At 33.1% G+C, this 12,637-nt stretch overlaps 1 protein-coding gene across 3 annotated transcripts in view; it reads left to right on the forward strand.

Annotated features, from left to right (window-relative positions):
* The window catches only part of LOC118203405 (sodium/potassium-transporting ATPase subunit alpha-like), a 186,740-nt gene that overhangs the window by 132,844 nt on the left and 41,259 nt on the right, over positions 1-12,637 (forward strand). For 2 of the 3 annotated variants that reach the window (XR_015041392.1, XM_085817578.1), the window contains exons 15-16: positions 6,115-6,216; positions 6,327-6,481. Coding sequence is in view for 2 of the 3 variants with exons in the window: in XM_085817578.1 (XP_085673704.1) it covers positions 6,115-6,216; positions 6,327-6,481 (257 nt within the window). In the remaining variant the exon portion in view is untranslated. Of the gene's footprint in view, positions 1-6,114; positions 6,217-6,326; positions 6,482-7,523; positions 7,619-12,637 lie in introns of all 3 variants that reach the window. The other variant, XM_085817579.1, reaches the window with a different exon arrangement.

The raw sequence follows: 12,637 nt of genomic DNA on the forward strand, positions 1-12,637 counted from the left end.
CCAAGTAAAATGGAAATTAGAATATTTTTGCTGTGAAATAAAAGATAAAATAATCTGCTTGATATGTAATAATGCAATTTATGTACCAAAGTTATATAATATTAAACGTCATTACGAACAACACAAATCAAAATATAACAATTACGAAGGATTAATGAGAGAAGAAAAGTTGAAAGAGTCAAGTTAGAAGTGAAAAAGCAACAGTCCATGTTTAGTAAAGTATTGCAAGAAAGTGAAGTGGTGGTACGTGTAAGCTACGTCTTGTCAGAGTTGATAGCTAAACATTCGAAGCCTTTTACTGACGGTGATTTCATCAAGGAATGCCTAATGAAAGCTGGAGAAATTGTTTGTCCTGGAAATGTGAAGGCTTTTCAATCAATTTCATTGTCTCGAAATACAGTTGCGGAAAGAGTTACTGATTTAGCCGCGAATTTAAGTGATCAGATCAAAGCAAAATCATCTAGTTTCGCCATTGCCTGTGACGAGAGCACGGACATTAGTGGCAAAGCTCAATTAGCAGTGTTTCTTCGTTCTTGTGACAAGAATTTTAACATTTTTGAGGAATTACTGGAACCAATACCATGCCTGGTACTACCACAGGAGAAGATATATTTACTTGTGTTTTTGGACTTCTGCAGAAATACAATCTACCTTTGGCAAAATTAAATTCTGTAGCTACAGATGGCGCTCCATCAATGACCGGGAAAAACAAGGGCTTCGTAGCATTACTAAGAAAAAAACTTAGTGAAATTCACCCTTCGAACATTCATCATATGCATTGTATTATACATCAAGAAGTTCTATGCACAAAAGTAATAAATATGGAGAATTGTCGTATATAAAAAAATTGTAAATTTTATAAGATCTCAAGGTTTAAATCAGCGTCAATTCACTGCTTTCTTAAGTGAGTTAGATAGTGAATATTCCGGTTAGTCCTACTATACCGAGGTACGTTGGTTATCTTGCTCCAAGATTCTCAAACAATTCTGGGATTTGAAAGAAGAAATATGTCAGATTTTAAAAACGAAAAATCAAGACGTAAGTTTGTTTTACGATCCAATATGGATACAAGATTTATCTTTCTTGGTTGATATAACCAAACACTTAACCGATTTAAATTTATCCTTACAAGGAAAAGATCATGTCATTACGAACATGTTTGACATAATTAAAGCATTTAAATGTCAACTAGTTCTTTGGGAAAAACAACTTAAAAATAAAGATTTGACGCATTTCCCGACGTGCAGCATGAACAGATCAAGTATCAAAAATACGCAGAAAAAATTGCAAATTTAACAACTGAATTTGAAACGAGGTGTTATGATTTTAGTTCCCTCGAAGACAATTTTTTTTTGTTTTCTTCGATTTTCTCAATAAGTATTGACTCAGTACCTAGCCATATGCAAATGGAGGTGATCGAAATTCAATGCAACTCAAATTTGAAAGCAAAATTCATTGAAGTGGGCGTGCCTGAATTTTACAAAAATTTACCAGCCAGGTTTGAAAATACTCGAAAATTCACATATGAAATTATTTCCATGTTTGGTAGCACTTATCGGTGCAAGCAGTTATTTTCGGTCATGAAAGGTAATAAGTCTCCTATTAGAAACCATATTAATGATGCTCACCTTGGGGCAGCGTTGAAAGTTATCACTGCAAACAAAATTTCTCCCGAAATAGGAAAGATAATAGCAGAGAAGAGATGTCAAGTATCAGGACGTAAACATTAAAATTTTCTTGTTCTTTTCTATATAAATATATATATATATGTTTATTATTGTATTATTTGAAATAAATCTACGTTTCTATGAATATTTTTTTTTTTTTTTTTTTTTTTTTTTGCGACCCGCCTAAAGTTAAACCTTGTTTGTTTGGCCCAAGTGTACCTATGAGTTTGACATCCCTGCTCTAGAGTATGATCCACACCGCCTGAGGAACATTGTAACATTAATGACCCATCAGGTTTAACCTTGGCCACCCCCAAATGCTTCTAATACAACATTACACTTGTTTAAAGTAAGATTAGAGTTCTTAGCACTCAGTGTTTCGTAAGTTTTCACAGGCAAAACATTCACTTCAGACCCTGTGTCCTACTTAAAAGTCACAGCTGTTCCTTCAACAATTATAGTTTTAGTCCACTCTTTTGTAGATGATGTTGAGCACACACTTTTAGTTCTTTGAACATTTATGGAATTCATGAAGAATTCATCATCAGATTCCCTATATATATCTGCGTTATCATGCTGAGAAACATTTTGGATGTGCTTCAGTCTGCACATAGTCGAAAAGTGATTTAGTTTGCCACAATTAAAGCATTTTTTTCCATATGCCGGACACTGTCCATTAACGTGATGTCTGTTGCATTTTTTACATAAAGATGTCTCAGTATTTGAAGGGTCATCACGCCATCCTCTGTGTTTCCTCACTGCTAAGGCTGCATTGGCTCCTCCTGTCAGATGTTGCTTCACTTTCCCTCTAGTTACGCTTTCAACATTGTGTTCTCTTAACGTTTGAGCACGAGCTTTGCTCAATTCAGCTGCTTTCCCTAATTCAATTGCTTTTCTCAAATTCAGATTATTTTCTCGCAGCATCCTCTCCTGTAAACTGGCATCTGATACTCCAAGGACAATGCGATCACGTATGACAGAGTCACTTTGCTCACCAAATTCACAAGATTTTACAAGTTTTTTCAGGTCAGTCACGGAACACTCATAAAGTTCCCCTTCTTCTTGTTTTCTCTTATTGAATAAAAATCTCTGCACCACAACATTTGTTCTAGGCATCGTGAAAGCTTCAAACCTCTCAAGCACTTTTTCATAGTTACCTGATCTCCTGTTGAAAGATTGAGCGTGTTGAACACTTCAACTGCTTCCTCACCAGCGCCATTTAAAAATAAAGCAACGTTCACATCTGAATTTTTTCAAGCATTTCCTGAAGCTTTCATATAAATCTGAAACAGCTGCTTGAATCTGCACCAGTTTTCAACCACATTGCCGTTGAAACTTAGGCCTTACAGTGGGCGACAAAATTCAATCTTGTGTCTGCTGAGAGGAAAAACAACCAAAGGCATTGCCTGGCAATTAGTTGTAATACTATTCCACATGACTACGCCATGTTTTAATCATATTAATATTTATTGATCTATAATTAAGTTCATTACAACACTCTCACATAGCACATTGTTTATTCTAGACCAACATCAACTGAAAATTACTTCACTTCAGTTTGACCAGCAACTAGTGTGTTGCCACATATATGTAACAATGCCCTCGTGGGGACTCGAACATGGACCTCTTGAATATGTGACAAGTATGCTAACCATTAGACCAAGAACACATGCAAAATAGAGGAAGAAATTATCTTTGTTTCTGAAAATGCTCAGATTGAACCTTTTAGAAGAACACAGTAAAAGGTGAAACCAAACAAGGTATTTAAGAAGTGGAAACAAATTTAATATCAAAATAAGTGAAGCACTTAGCAAAAGATGTGCACTGTGTTCTAAAAGACAGAAAGATGTGATTTATTTATTTGCGTAAAATATAAAAAGAAGAAACATTTGTATGGAACATCAATACACCATCTGTGAAAATTTTATAAACTAAAGTAATATTTATAAATATAAAAAAGGTTATTTCTTTGTTTTCTATTTTATTTATAATAAAACTTTTTTAAAATTTATGATGCTTAAATTAATGGAAATGGTCTCGGGTATGAAGTACCCAGCAGGTTGTTACACCGGGTCAAGCTTCTGTTAATTGAATAGAATAAATATTGCTATTTTAATTATCTATTTTTATCAAGAAAATAATATATTAATTATCTAATTCATAAGTTTCTGTTTACAGCAAATTATTAAAATGCAAATGTTACTGAATATTTTAGAAATTGTTTCAAATGATAATGTGTGCCCACCAGCGGCCGAGCGGTAAAGTCGCTGAACACTGGTAGTTCGGTCCGAGGTTCGAATCCCGCGAACGGGCTGGCTGCATGGGCGTTTTCGTGGTTTTCCCCATGTGTAACGTGTATACGAGCCAGCTTCCCTTAGAAAGTCCTCCACGAAGGCATCCCTCCCCTTAGGCAGATAGCCCTCGAGGCTTTGCCATAATCACACACACACACACACACATTCAAATGATAATGTGTCCTTTATCGAAGAAAATGAAGTTGTCCTTAGTTTGCTTTTGATGAGATTTCTTTTTTTGTAAAACTGAAAATGAGAATGCTGTGTAGTTATTCTTATTCATTCAGTACTCAGCTATCCTATGTATGTAATATGTAACTGTATAATTATTTCAGAAATATTTAGCATTTGGAAGTTTGAAAACTTTCTTATATAATTTACTTCAAAAAAAGTAATGGGGGAATGTGTAAATTAAAATGCCATGTTCATGTGGTAAATTTTGCTTTTTACTGTTGTGGAAGAAATTATAAATTTCCTTATTTTACAAATAATCAAAGGAGAGTGTCTTTTCAGATGCATTTTGAACTTGCGAAGTTTAGAATTTCTTTTAAAAGCAGTGGTTCTCAACTTTTTTCCTATGCACTTCTTTACATTGCTAGAACATTTATCTCCCTCCCATCTTTCAAAAAATACATACGCATTAATTTAAATGATTTATTAATTAAGCAACAAAAAGAATAGAAAATGTTAATAAATATTAAAAATGTGAATAAAAGTAGTTTTTTACATTCATAAACTAAAAATAACCCTTTCACGGCGGCGCACCTTTGTTTAAGACACTCGTGCAGGACGGAAGGGAATCGAAGGCAATCACCATACAGGATAGAGGTCAGTGGCGTAGCTAGGGTGAGGCAAGGGGGGGACATCTGTCCCCGGGCGCAGAATTCAGGGGGCGCCAAATTGATGTTACGAACTTTTAGAATGAAATTTTTCTGTTCTTGGCACAGAGAAAGGGGCGCAAAATCTTCAGTTGTCCCCGGGCACTGAAAACCCTAGCTACACTTTTGATAGAGGTTTTGCATTGCTAAGCCTAATTTTATAAAAAAAAGGGGGGGGAAGTTTCACTTCTAGCATCGTAATTTTTGGTAGCATTTTAGATTATTACTTCAGCTCTTATATATGTTAAAATTAGCACTTAATAACTTTTTTCTTTATTTTACATGAAAATATACTTAAAAAATTCCTAATCTTGTAAAATAATTTTGGAAAGCGCCATTCAAATTATTCCAAAGTTTTAGTTGATAAAATCCATCAATAAAGTTTAAAATTAATAAAACAATACAATAAAGACTATTTACAGTAAGAAGTAACAAAATTTAAAATGAAGACTGAGTGTGGTAAATCTTGAAGCACAGAGAAGTATCACTTTCTAACTCTTTAGAAAATGAATCATCACTCTCATCTGTGTTAGTAAATGGTTTATTAACCATATGAGAATATTCTTCCTCCGATAAATAAGCGCCTTCCCATCATAATAGACTGAATGTGGAGGTGAGAATTTCCGAAATAAGAGAAGAAACAGAAATATGTCTGAACGCAATGCAAAACGTAACAGAACTCCACATAGTAACCCTAAAATACTGTGCATGGAAGAGAAAAAAATAGAATAAAAAAAGGAATTGGATATAAATCAGACACGCGAATGTTTATACTAGCATGTGGGATTTAAAGAGCCCACCTCTGTTTACGCTTTCCCTCCCCTTCCCCCACCCTCACAACAGTTGAGTAAAATACCAAAGTCGGGCAGAATATATAAAATTCAAGGTCAGGAACCTAAAACTGTGTTCATTTCAAAAGTAATGGACATAGGATGCCATCTAGTGGTCTTCAGAAAAACGTTTCAGCTTAAAATGCGTATATACATCACCCATCCTCTGAATGCAATCTCGAGTGATGCACGGAGGGGACGCCCGGCTGTAAGAGACCTTCTTAGGGAATACGTATATGGGATGCCTGTCCTGAAAGGGTTAAATTCTCAGCGAAATAAGACTGGTCACATTCCTCCCTGAAACTGCAAATTTCCCTTCTGGTTAAGAACCCATGTTTATAGAATGCCAGGTATTTTTCTGCTGTTTTGACACATTTTTTTTCACAAAAATTTTATCACTAATTTATTATTATTTAATAATGCATATGTATGAATTTTATATTAGGTGTTGCTATGGGTATTGCTGGTAGTGATGTGAGCAAACAAGCTGCCGATATGATTCTGCTAGATGACAATTTTGCATCCATTGTAACTGGTGTTGAAGAAGGTTAGTTAAATAACGTTTATAAAGTGTCAGTTCATTTTTTATGCCAAAAGTTTCGAAATAAGTGTTAAATAAATTATAATCAGCCCCTTAATTCTTGCTTTATTTTTTAGGACGACTGATATTTGATAACTTAAAGAAATCTATTGCCTATACTTTAACAAGTAATATTCCTGAAATATCTCCATTTCTGTTGTTTATTCTGGCTGATATACCTCTACCCCTCGGTACAGTTACTATTCTTTGCATTGATTTGGGAACAGACATGGTAGGTTAAAATTAATCTCTGCATATTCTACCATTATGTGTTATGTGTGTGTACATATACATAAGAGAATGTGTGTGTAATGTACATCATTCTGAAGTAGAAAAACAAAAACTGGAAGTGCAAAAACTGGATTGTTCTTTTTATACTTCAAGCTGTTAAGGAAATTTTGCGCTTTATATACTTCCCTTTCCAAAAATTGCAATACCATTTCTGTGTATGATATATATTTTTTTATTTTTGGTTTAATATCTCACTACTTTTAACTAATTTGATATTTATTCTTGAGAGCGAAAACTTTTGTTTCTGTATGCTTGATGAAATGTTATGTTTTTGATGACCTGCTTTGAGGGTTTGATTTATTCTATTTCTGTGCATATAATTTTGGGTTAATTAAATATTTTCCTGCATTTAAGTAACTGCTCTTTATATCTAAATCCTTTATGAAAAAATAAGCATATAAATTTTAGATTATTAACTTGTTAAAATGAAAAAAAAGTTGGATATCAGTGAGTTGATCATCCTCATTTTTCTTTCTTAGAAGCATGAAAATTTTACCATATTATGTTTAAGAAAGCGGTTGTTAGAGAGAACTTCTGTTTGTGGGTTTATTCTCTCTAGCATTATTAACAGTCTTTCTTACTGTTTCCAGGTTTATAAATGTTAATTGTTTTCCTTTTCAAGAGTATTAAAAGTTACTTACTGGAAGTTTAATTTCTTTCCAAAGTATAAACAATAAAGAATGGAACGTGATTATTGTTAGTATTTAAAATTGTTAAATATTTATACATAAGTGTGAATTGTGTTATAAATACTCAATATTGTTTAAAATCCCTTTTCTGAATGGCTTCTAAATAAAAATGTTGGTTTTATTCTGTGCTCTTAATACTGTGTTTAATGCATGCAGTCAGTCGATCATGCTGTGCTGTGTAAAACTTTTCTTATTCTTTGAATTTTCATTTTCTTACTTTCTATGCATGACTGTTTCTGTTATTCTGTTCTCTGTGCTCCTAACTGTGTCATTCTTCCTTCTTACTTGTCACAGGTACCGGCCATATCTCTCGCATATGAGCATGCAGAGTCCGATATCATGAAAAGAAGACCCCGTGATCCAAAACATGATAAATTAGTTAATGAGAGGTAATTCTGCAAAGTTTTTGCATTGCGGATGAAGTGCTTCTTTACTTAGCACTTATTCTCTCACGGAATGCACAATCTTGAATTTTTCATATTGCATGGTTAGGATTAAATGCTAAGGAGAAAGAAATAACCCTTCATTGCTGCGTTTCCTTTCCTAGCTTGCAGCTGTGTTTGTAATTTTGTGTGTTTGCTTTTCTATTATTGTCTGCATGCTTTTATCATTCTGCTTTATACCTTATCTTGGAAAGGATATTCAAGCATTTCTTTGCCAGTGATTGCTTCTCTATACATGTAATTAAATGATGTTTTTGCCAAAAACATAAAATTGGCTTCTGTTATATTTTGCGAAATTTTATTGAAAAATTCGCAAATATGCTCAGTTTGCTCTAAAATACTATATGTATGCGAAAAAGGAGGTAGTAATTTTTTAAAATACTGGAAATGGTAAAAAGATTATCAAAGCATAAAAAGTATTATTCTGGCTTATAAAAAGGATCTGCATCATTGTGTGTATTACTTATAAATATAGCTTTTGTTGAGTGTTTTATTATTGTACCTTTATTTTCAATATTTTAAGTTTTGTTTTAAGCATAAAGTAGTAAAATATAAATGAAAATCAGCAACAAATATTTAATTTCCATAAATTTGAGAAATTTCTAGCATTAGTTACCAACTTGCTGAACAGAAATGTTTTCATTGCAAGGTTTAAACTTCATATAGTTGTATAGTTTATCTATACAGTGCTAGGGAAGAACAGTGACTCAATAATTATTATACAGTCATAGTTTTGGCATTAAAAATTTTCTCAGGTGTCATTTGTTTGATAATTTTTTTCTCCTGCTTTGTGTAAATATTAAGAAATCCCCTATGAAAAGCATTTGAATGAAAGCAAATGAATCGACTGTAAAAAGACCCATCGCTGTTCAGACTGCTTCTAATTCACCATAACAAAGTTTTCGAAGTTCACAATTAGAATCTAGAGTTTATTTCAGTAAATCAAATGCAGAAATTTCTGTTAGATAGACTTCAATCAATTAAGCAGGGATACCTAAAAATGAAATTTACAGTATTAGTATCTTGCTTCATTTTCTGTATGTTTGCCATGCTGCTTCTCTTGTTATCAGGTTTATTAACGAATGAGAAGCCTAATGCAAGTTTTTTTTTCCCTGCTCTGTTTAAATTTAATTGCTCTCAAAACTGTGCAGTTCTTTCAATTTATGATTATTCTTTAACTAAGTATGTTTTTAAACTGTGTTTGGTGCAGTTGATTTCAATAATAATTTCTGAATTTTCTTCCTCTTACTGTTGTATGTATAATGATGTAAAGTATTTTTTAAGAAAAAGGCTTCATATTTACGCATTGAAACTGTTATTTTGATTATTAAACAATTTGCATATATCTGTTAATTCTTTCATTTAAAATAAAAACTTAGAGCCTAATTCTTATACAGGGTGCTTCTAAATTGTTTTTACAAATTAAGAGGGGTGATAGTACTCATCCAGATGAGTAATAATTACCATAGAACATAGGGTTACATTCCACTCTGAGAGGCAGAAAAGAGGAACATTAGATTTCCAACTTGAACTTAAACATGTGGGGAGAGTGAATGAATGAGATTAAATGTTACACAATCACTTTAGGAACAAACTCAGAGAGTGCACAAATAGGATAACACTGAAAACTACACTGAGTGTTAATTAGAGCTCAGACTTTGATGGCAAGCACTCAAATGCACATCTGTGGTTGGCAAGGTCTCAACCTTGCAAATGATTACAGCAAGTTAATTATCTAAATTATTAGGGGGAGAAACTACCTTGCTATCAAGGTAGCAGTTTTGTCCTTCTTAGCTATCTTCTATCCTGTCCTCCTGGACTTACTGTGCTTCGCTCATTCTACTGGAATCGCTCTTCTATGGGACACAAAATTCTGACAGCCGGAACGCAGCATGAACTTTTCATGCTAATCTGGGCATGCAGCTGAAGTTGGAGTTAGTTGATAATATTCATCCCTTGATTAGATAATTAACTTGTTGCAATTGTTTGCGAGGTTCAGACCTTGCAAACCAAAGATGGGCATTTTACTGTTTGCCATCAAAGTCTGAGCTCGAATTAACACTTGAATGGCAAGTTTTTGGTTTTATCCATCTTGTGCACTCTCTGAGTTTGTCACTAAGTTGATTGTGCAGCATTTGGTCTTGTTCATTTGCTATCCCTACACTGTTGTAAGTTCAGATTGGAATTCTAATACAGTCAAAAGTCTTTAATCCGGACTCCTCGGGACTTCGGTGATTCTGGATTATAGATCATCAGTTTAAATCTGGTAAGATGGCATGCAGAAATTATAAAATTAAAAATATGAAGCCATAATTTATGAAATAAAGAGCAATTATAACCGAAAGGGTATCAAAATTTAAAAAAAAAAAAAAACTTCATATTTATTTGTTTATTTTATTAAACATTTCTTTCAACGCGTGCATGTGTAAAGCATACATTACGTATAGTCGAAATTAGAAAATTGCAACCAGAAAACTATTTGACGTGTATTCGTGATATTTATAATGACGAGGAAATTGACTTAAATTATATCAGAGTACATCGAGATGAAACACTACATTTAGTGAGGAATTATAAGTCGAATAAAATAAAACATCTGCCTTGAAGATGAGGATAGTGCTGACAGATCAACTTCCAGTTCATTGCGCGTCGCGACTTCCCTTCCCGTCCATAGTGCAGCGTGAAAATGATAAACAGATTTCAGAATGGTTAGAGAAACAAATCACCTCTCTGTCACTTTATTCATGCCTTTATCCATTTTTTGCAGAAATCCCTTTTTTTGTTCAATGGACATCGAAACATGCTTTCGCTTTGTAGATCCTTTGGCAGCTCCAGAATTGGAAACTCTTTTTGACATAATCTTACTTTTTATAAAATTGCTCTAACAGTCTGCAAAAAATAATAAGCCGGATCCAATTCGAAGATTAAGGAACAACGCAATCTGCAACATTAACTGCAATAGATAATTAGATAATTTTAGCTTAACTTATACCTTCCGTTATACATTAAATGCGCATGCGTAAATATATTATGCGCATGCGTAAAGGTATTATGCGTTTATGCATGTGCAGAAAGTTTGTAGCTTTGCAGTCCGGATTATAGATCATTCCGGATTAAAGATTTTTGACTGTATTCTTCATTTCTGCCTCTCAGGGTGGAATGTGACCCTATGTTCTATGGTAATTATTGCTCACCTAGAAGAGTACTATCACCACTCTTAATTTGTAAAAATAATTTAGAATTACCCTGTATATAAGTTTTGTACTTTCTTAGAACAACTATTTGCAATTAAAAATGGCATATTATTAAGACATTTATTTTAATAATAATAATAATAATAACGTATGTGTTGTAAGATTTTATTTTTCATAGCCTTTCAGAGACTTTTTTTAATGTGTAGAAATTCAAAAATGCAGTTTTACTCTAATATAGAAATTGTGCAATAAGACTTTATTAGAAGTTTAAATTGATGTTTGTGTCCTGAATCCCAAGAGGCTAACATTTTAGAAATTGCTGTGATAAGAAGTATGTATCGCTATATGATTTACAATGTACCTAAATGAGCACTAAGTTTTGAACCAAACTGTGTTCATTAGATTTATCACTTGGCTGAAAGTCTTGAACGTAGAAATATAACAATTCTTCTCTTGTGGATTTTTTGTTGAAATTAACATGATCATGCACTGGCCAAGAGACTTAATGGCATCATTACAAAGAAAGGCAACAGACTTTACCCTCCCCCCCCTAAAAGGAAAGAAACTATCTCTTAAAAATGTATGTAAGAAATTAGTCAAAATTTCAAAGTTTGTGTAAATTTTGGGGAAGTCTGCTTGTTCCAGTTCCTTTGATATTTTTTCCCTTATGAAATAAGTTCTTGTATGGATGATTTTGTTAATTGAGAGAAGTAAATTTTATATGGTAATAAAAGAGTTTGTTAAAATGTTAATAATAGTACTTGTGTATTTGTTTTTAGAATATTGAAGAAATATTTCAGGAAATTTTTATGAAAGAAAAAGTAGTAAGATTTAAAATAATAGCTTTTTAACCAGGTTTTTGATTATCTGAGGCAGTCGCATTTCCAGTTATCTGAGATAATAGAGGTTCTACTATTTTCAAAATATCATCTAGGTATTTTGTCAATGTATTTATTTGTTCCTGCTGTATCAGTATAATTAAAAACAAGAAATCATGAATGACCTTACTCAAAAGTTAGTTTCTTGTTTGATAGATATATACAGTGGTGGCCAAAATTGTGGACACTTTTGGAAATTTTTATGTTTTGAAGTTTGTATGCATATAGAAAACGTTACGTTTCACAAAATGCAAACTTGTATATATCATTTTAAAGAGAATTTATTACTGAATTCAATACAAAACACAAAATTCAATTATTTGCAATACAAAAAATGTTAAACGATAATAGTTATCGATATACATTAGATAGTGATGATTGCAGTGAGTTATCAGTACTTAGTAGGGTACCCTTTATTTTTTATTACAGCTTCACATCGACGTTTCATTGAGCTGACAAGAGTTTTAAGCTCTTCTTTCATTATTACATGATGCCAGGAAACAATTATAGCCTCAATTAGTTCCTTTTTATTTGATGGGCGCCTCATTCAGACAAGAGTTTTCAAACGGTGCCACAAATTTTCGATAGGATTGAGGTCAGGACTGTTTTCTGGCCATGACAACAATTTAATGCTCTTTGTACGAAACCACTCTTTCAATATTTTGGCCGTGTGGCAAGGAGCAGAATCCTGCTGGAAAATAAACAAAGCATTGTTGGGAAAGCGATCTCTGATGGAAGGTAGAAGTTTTGGTTCTACTATAGTGTCAATGTATTTTCTGGCATTCAGTGTCCCATCGATGACATGAAGGCGACCAATACCATCTGCTGATATGCATGACCAAATCATAACACTAACTGTGTTCTTCAAAGTTGCTTGAATGCAGTCAGGCTTC

The sequence above is a fragment of the Stegodyphus dumicola genome, chromosome 5 (genome assembly GCF_044657685.1).
Source record: "Stegodyphus dumicola isolate Sdum_Otavi_A_Nest chromosome 5, ASM4465768v1".
In the NCBI taxonomy this organism is placed as follows: domain Eukaryota; kingdom Metazoa; phylum Arthropoda; class Arachnida; order Araneae; family Eresidae; genus Stegodyphus; species Stegodyphus dumicola.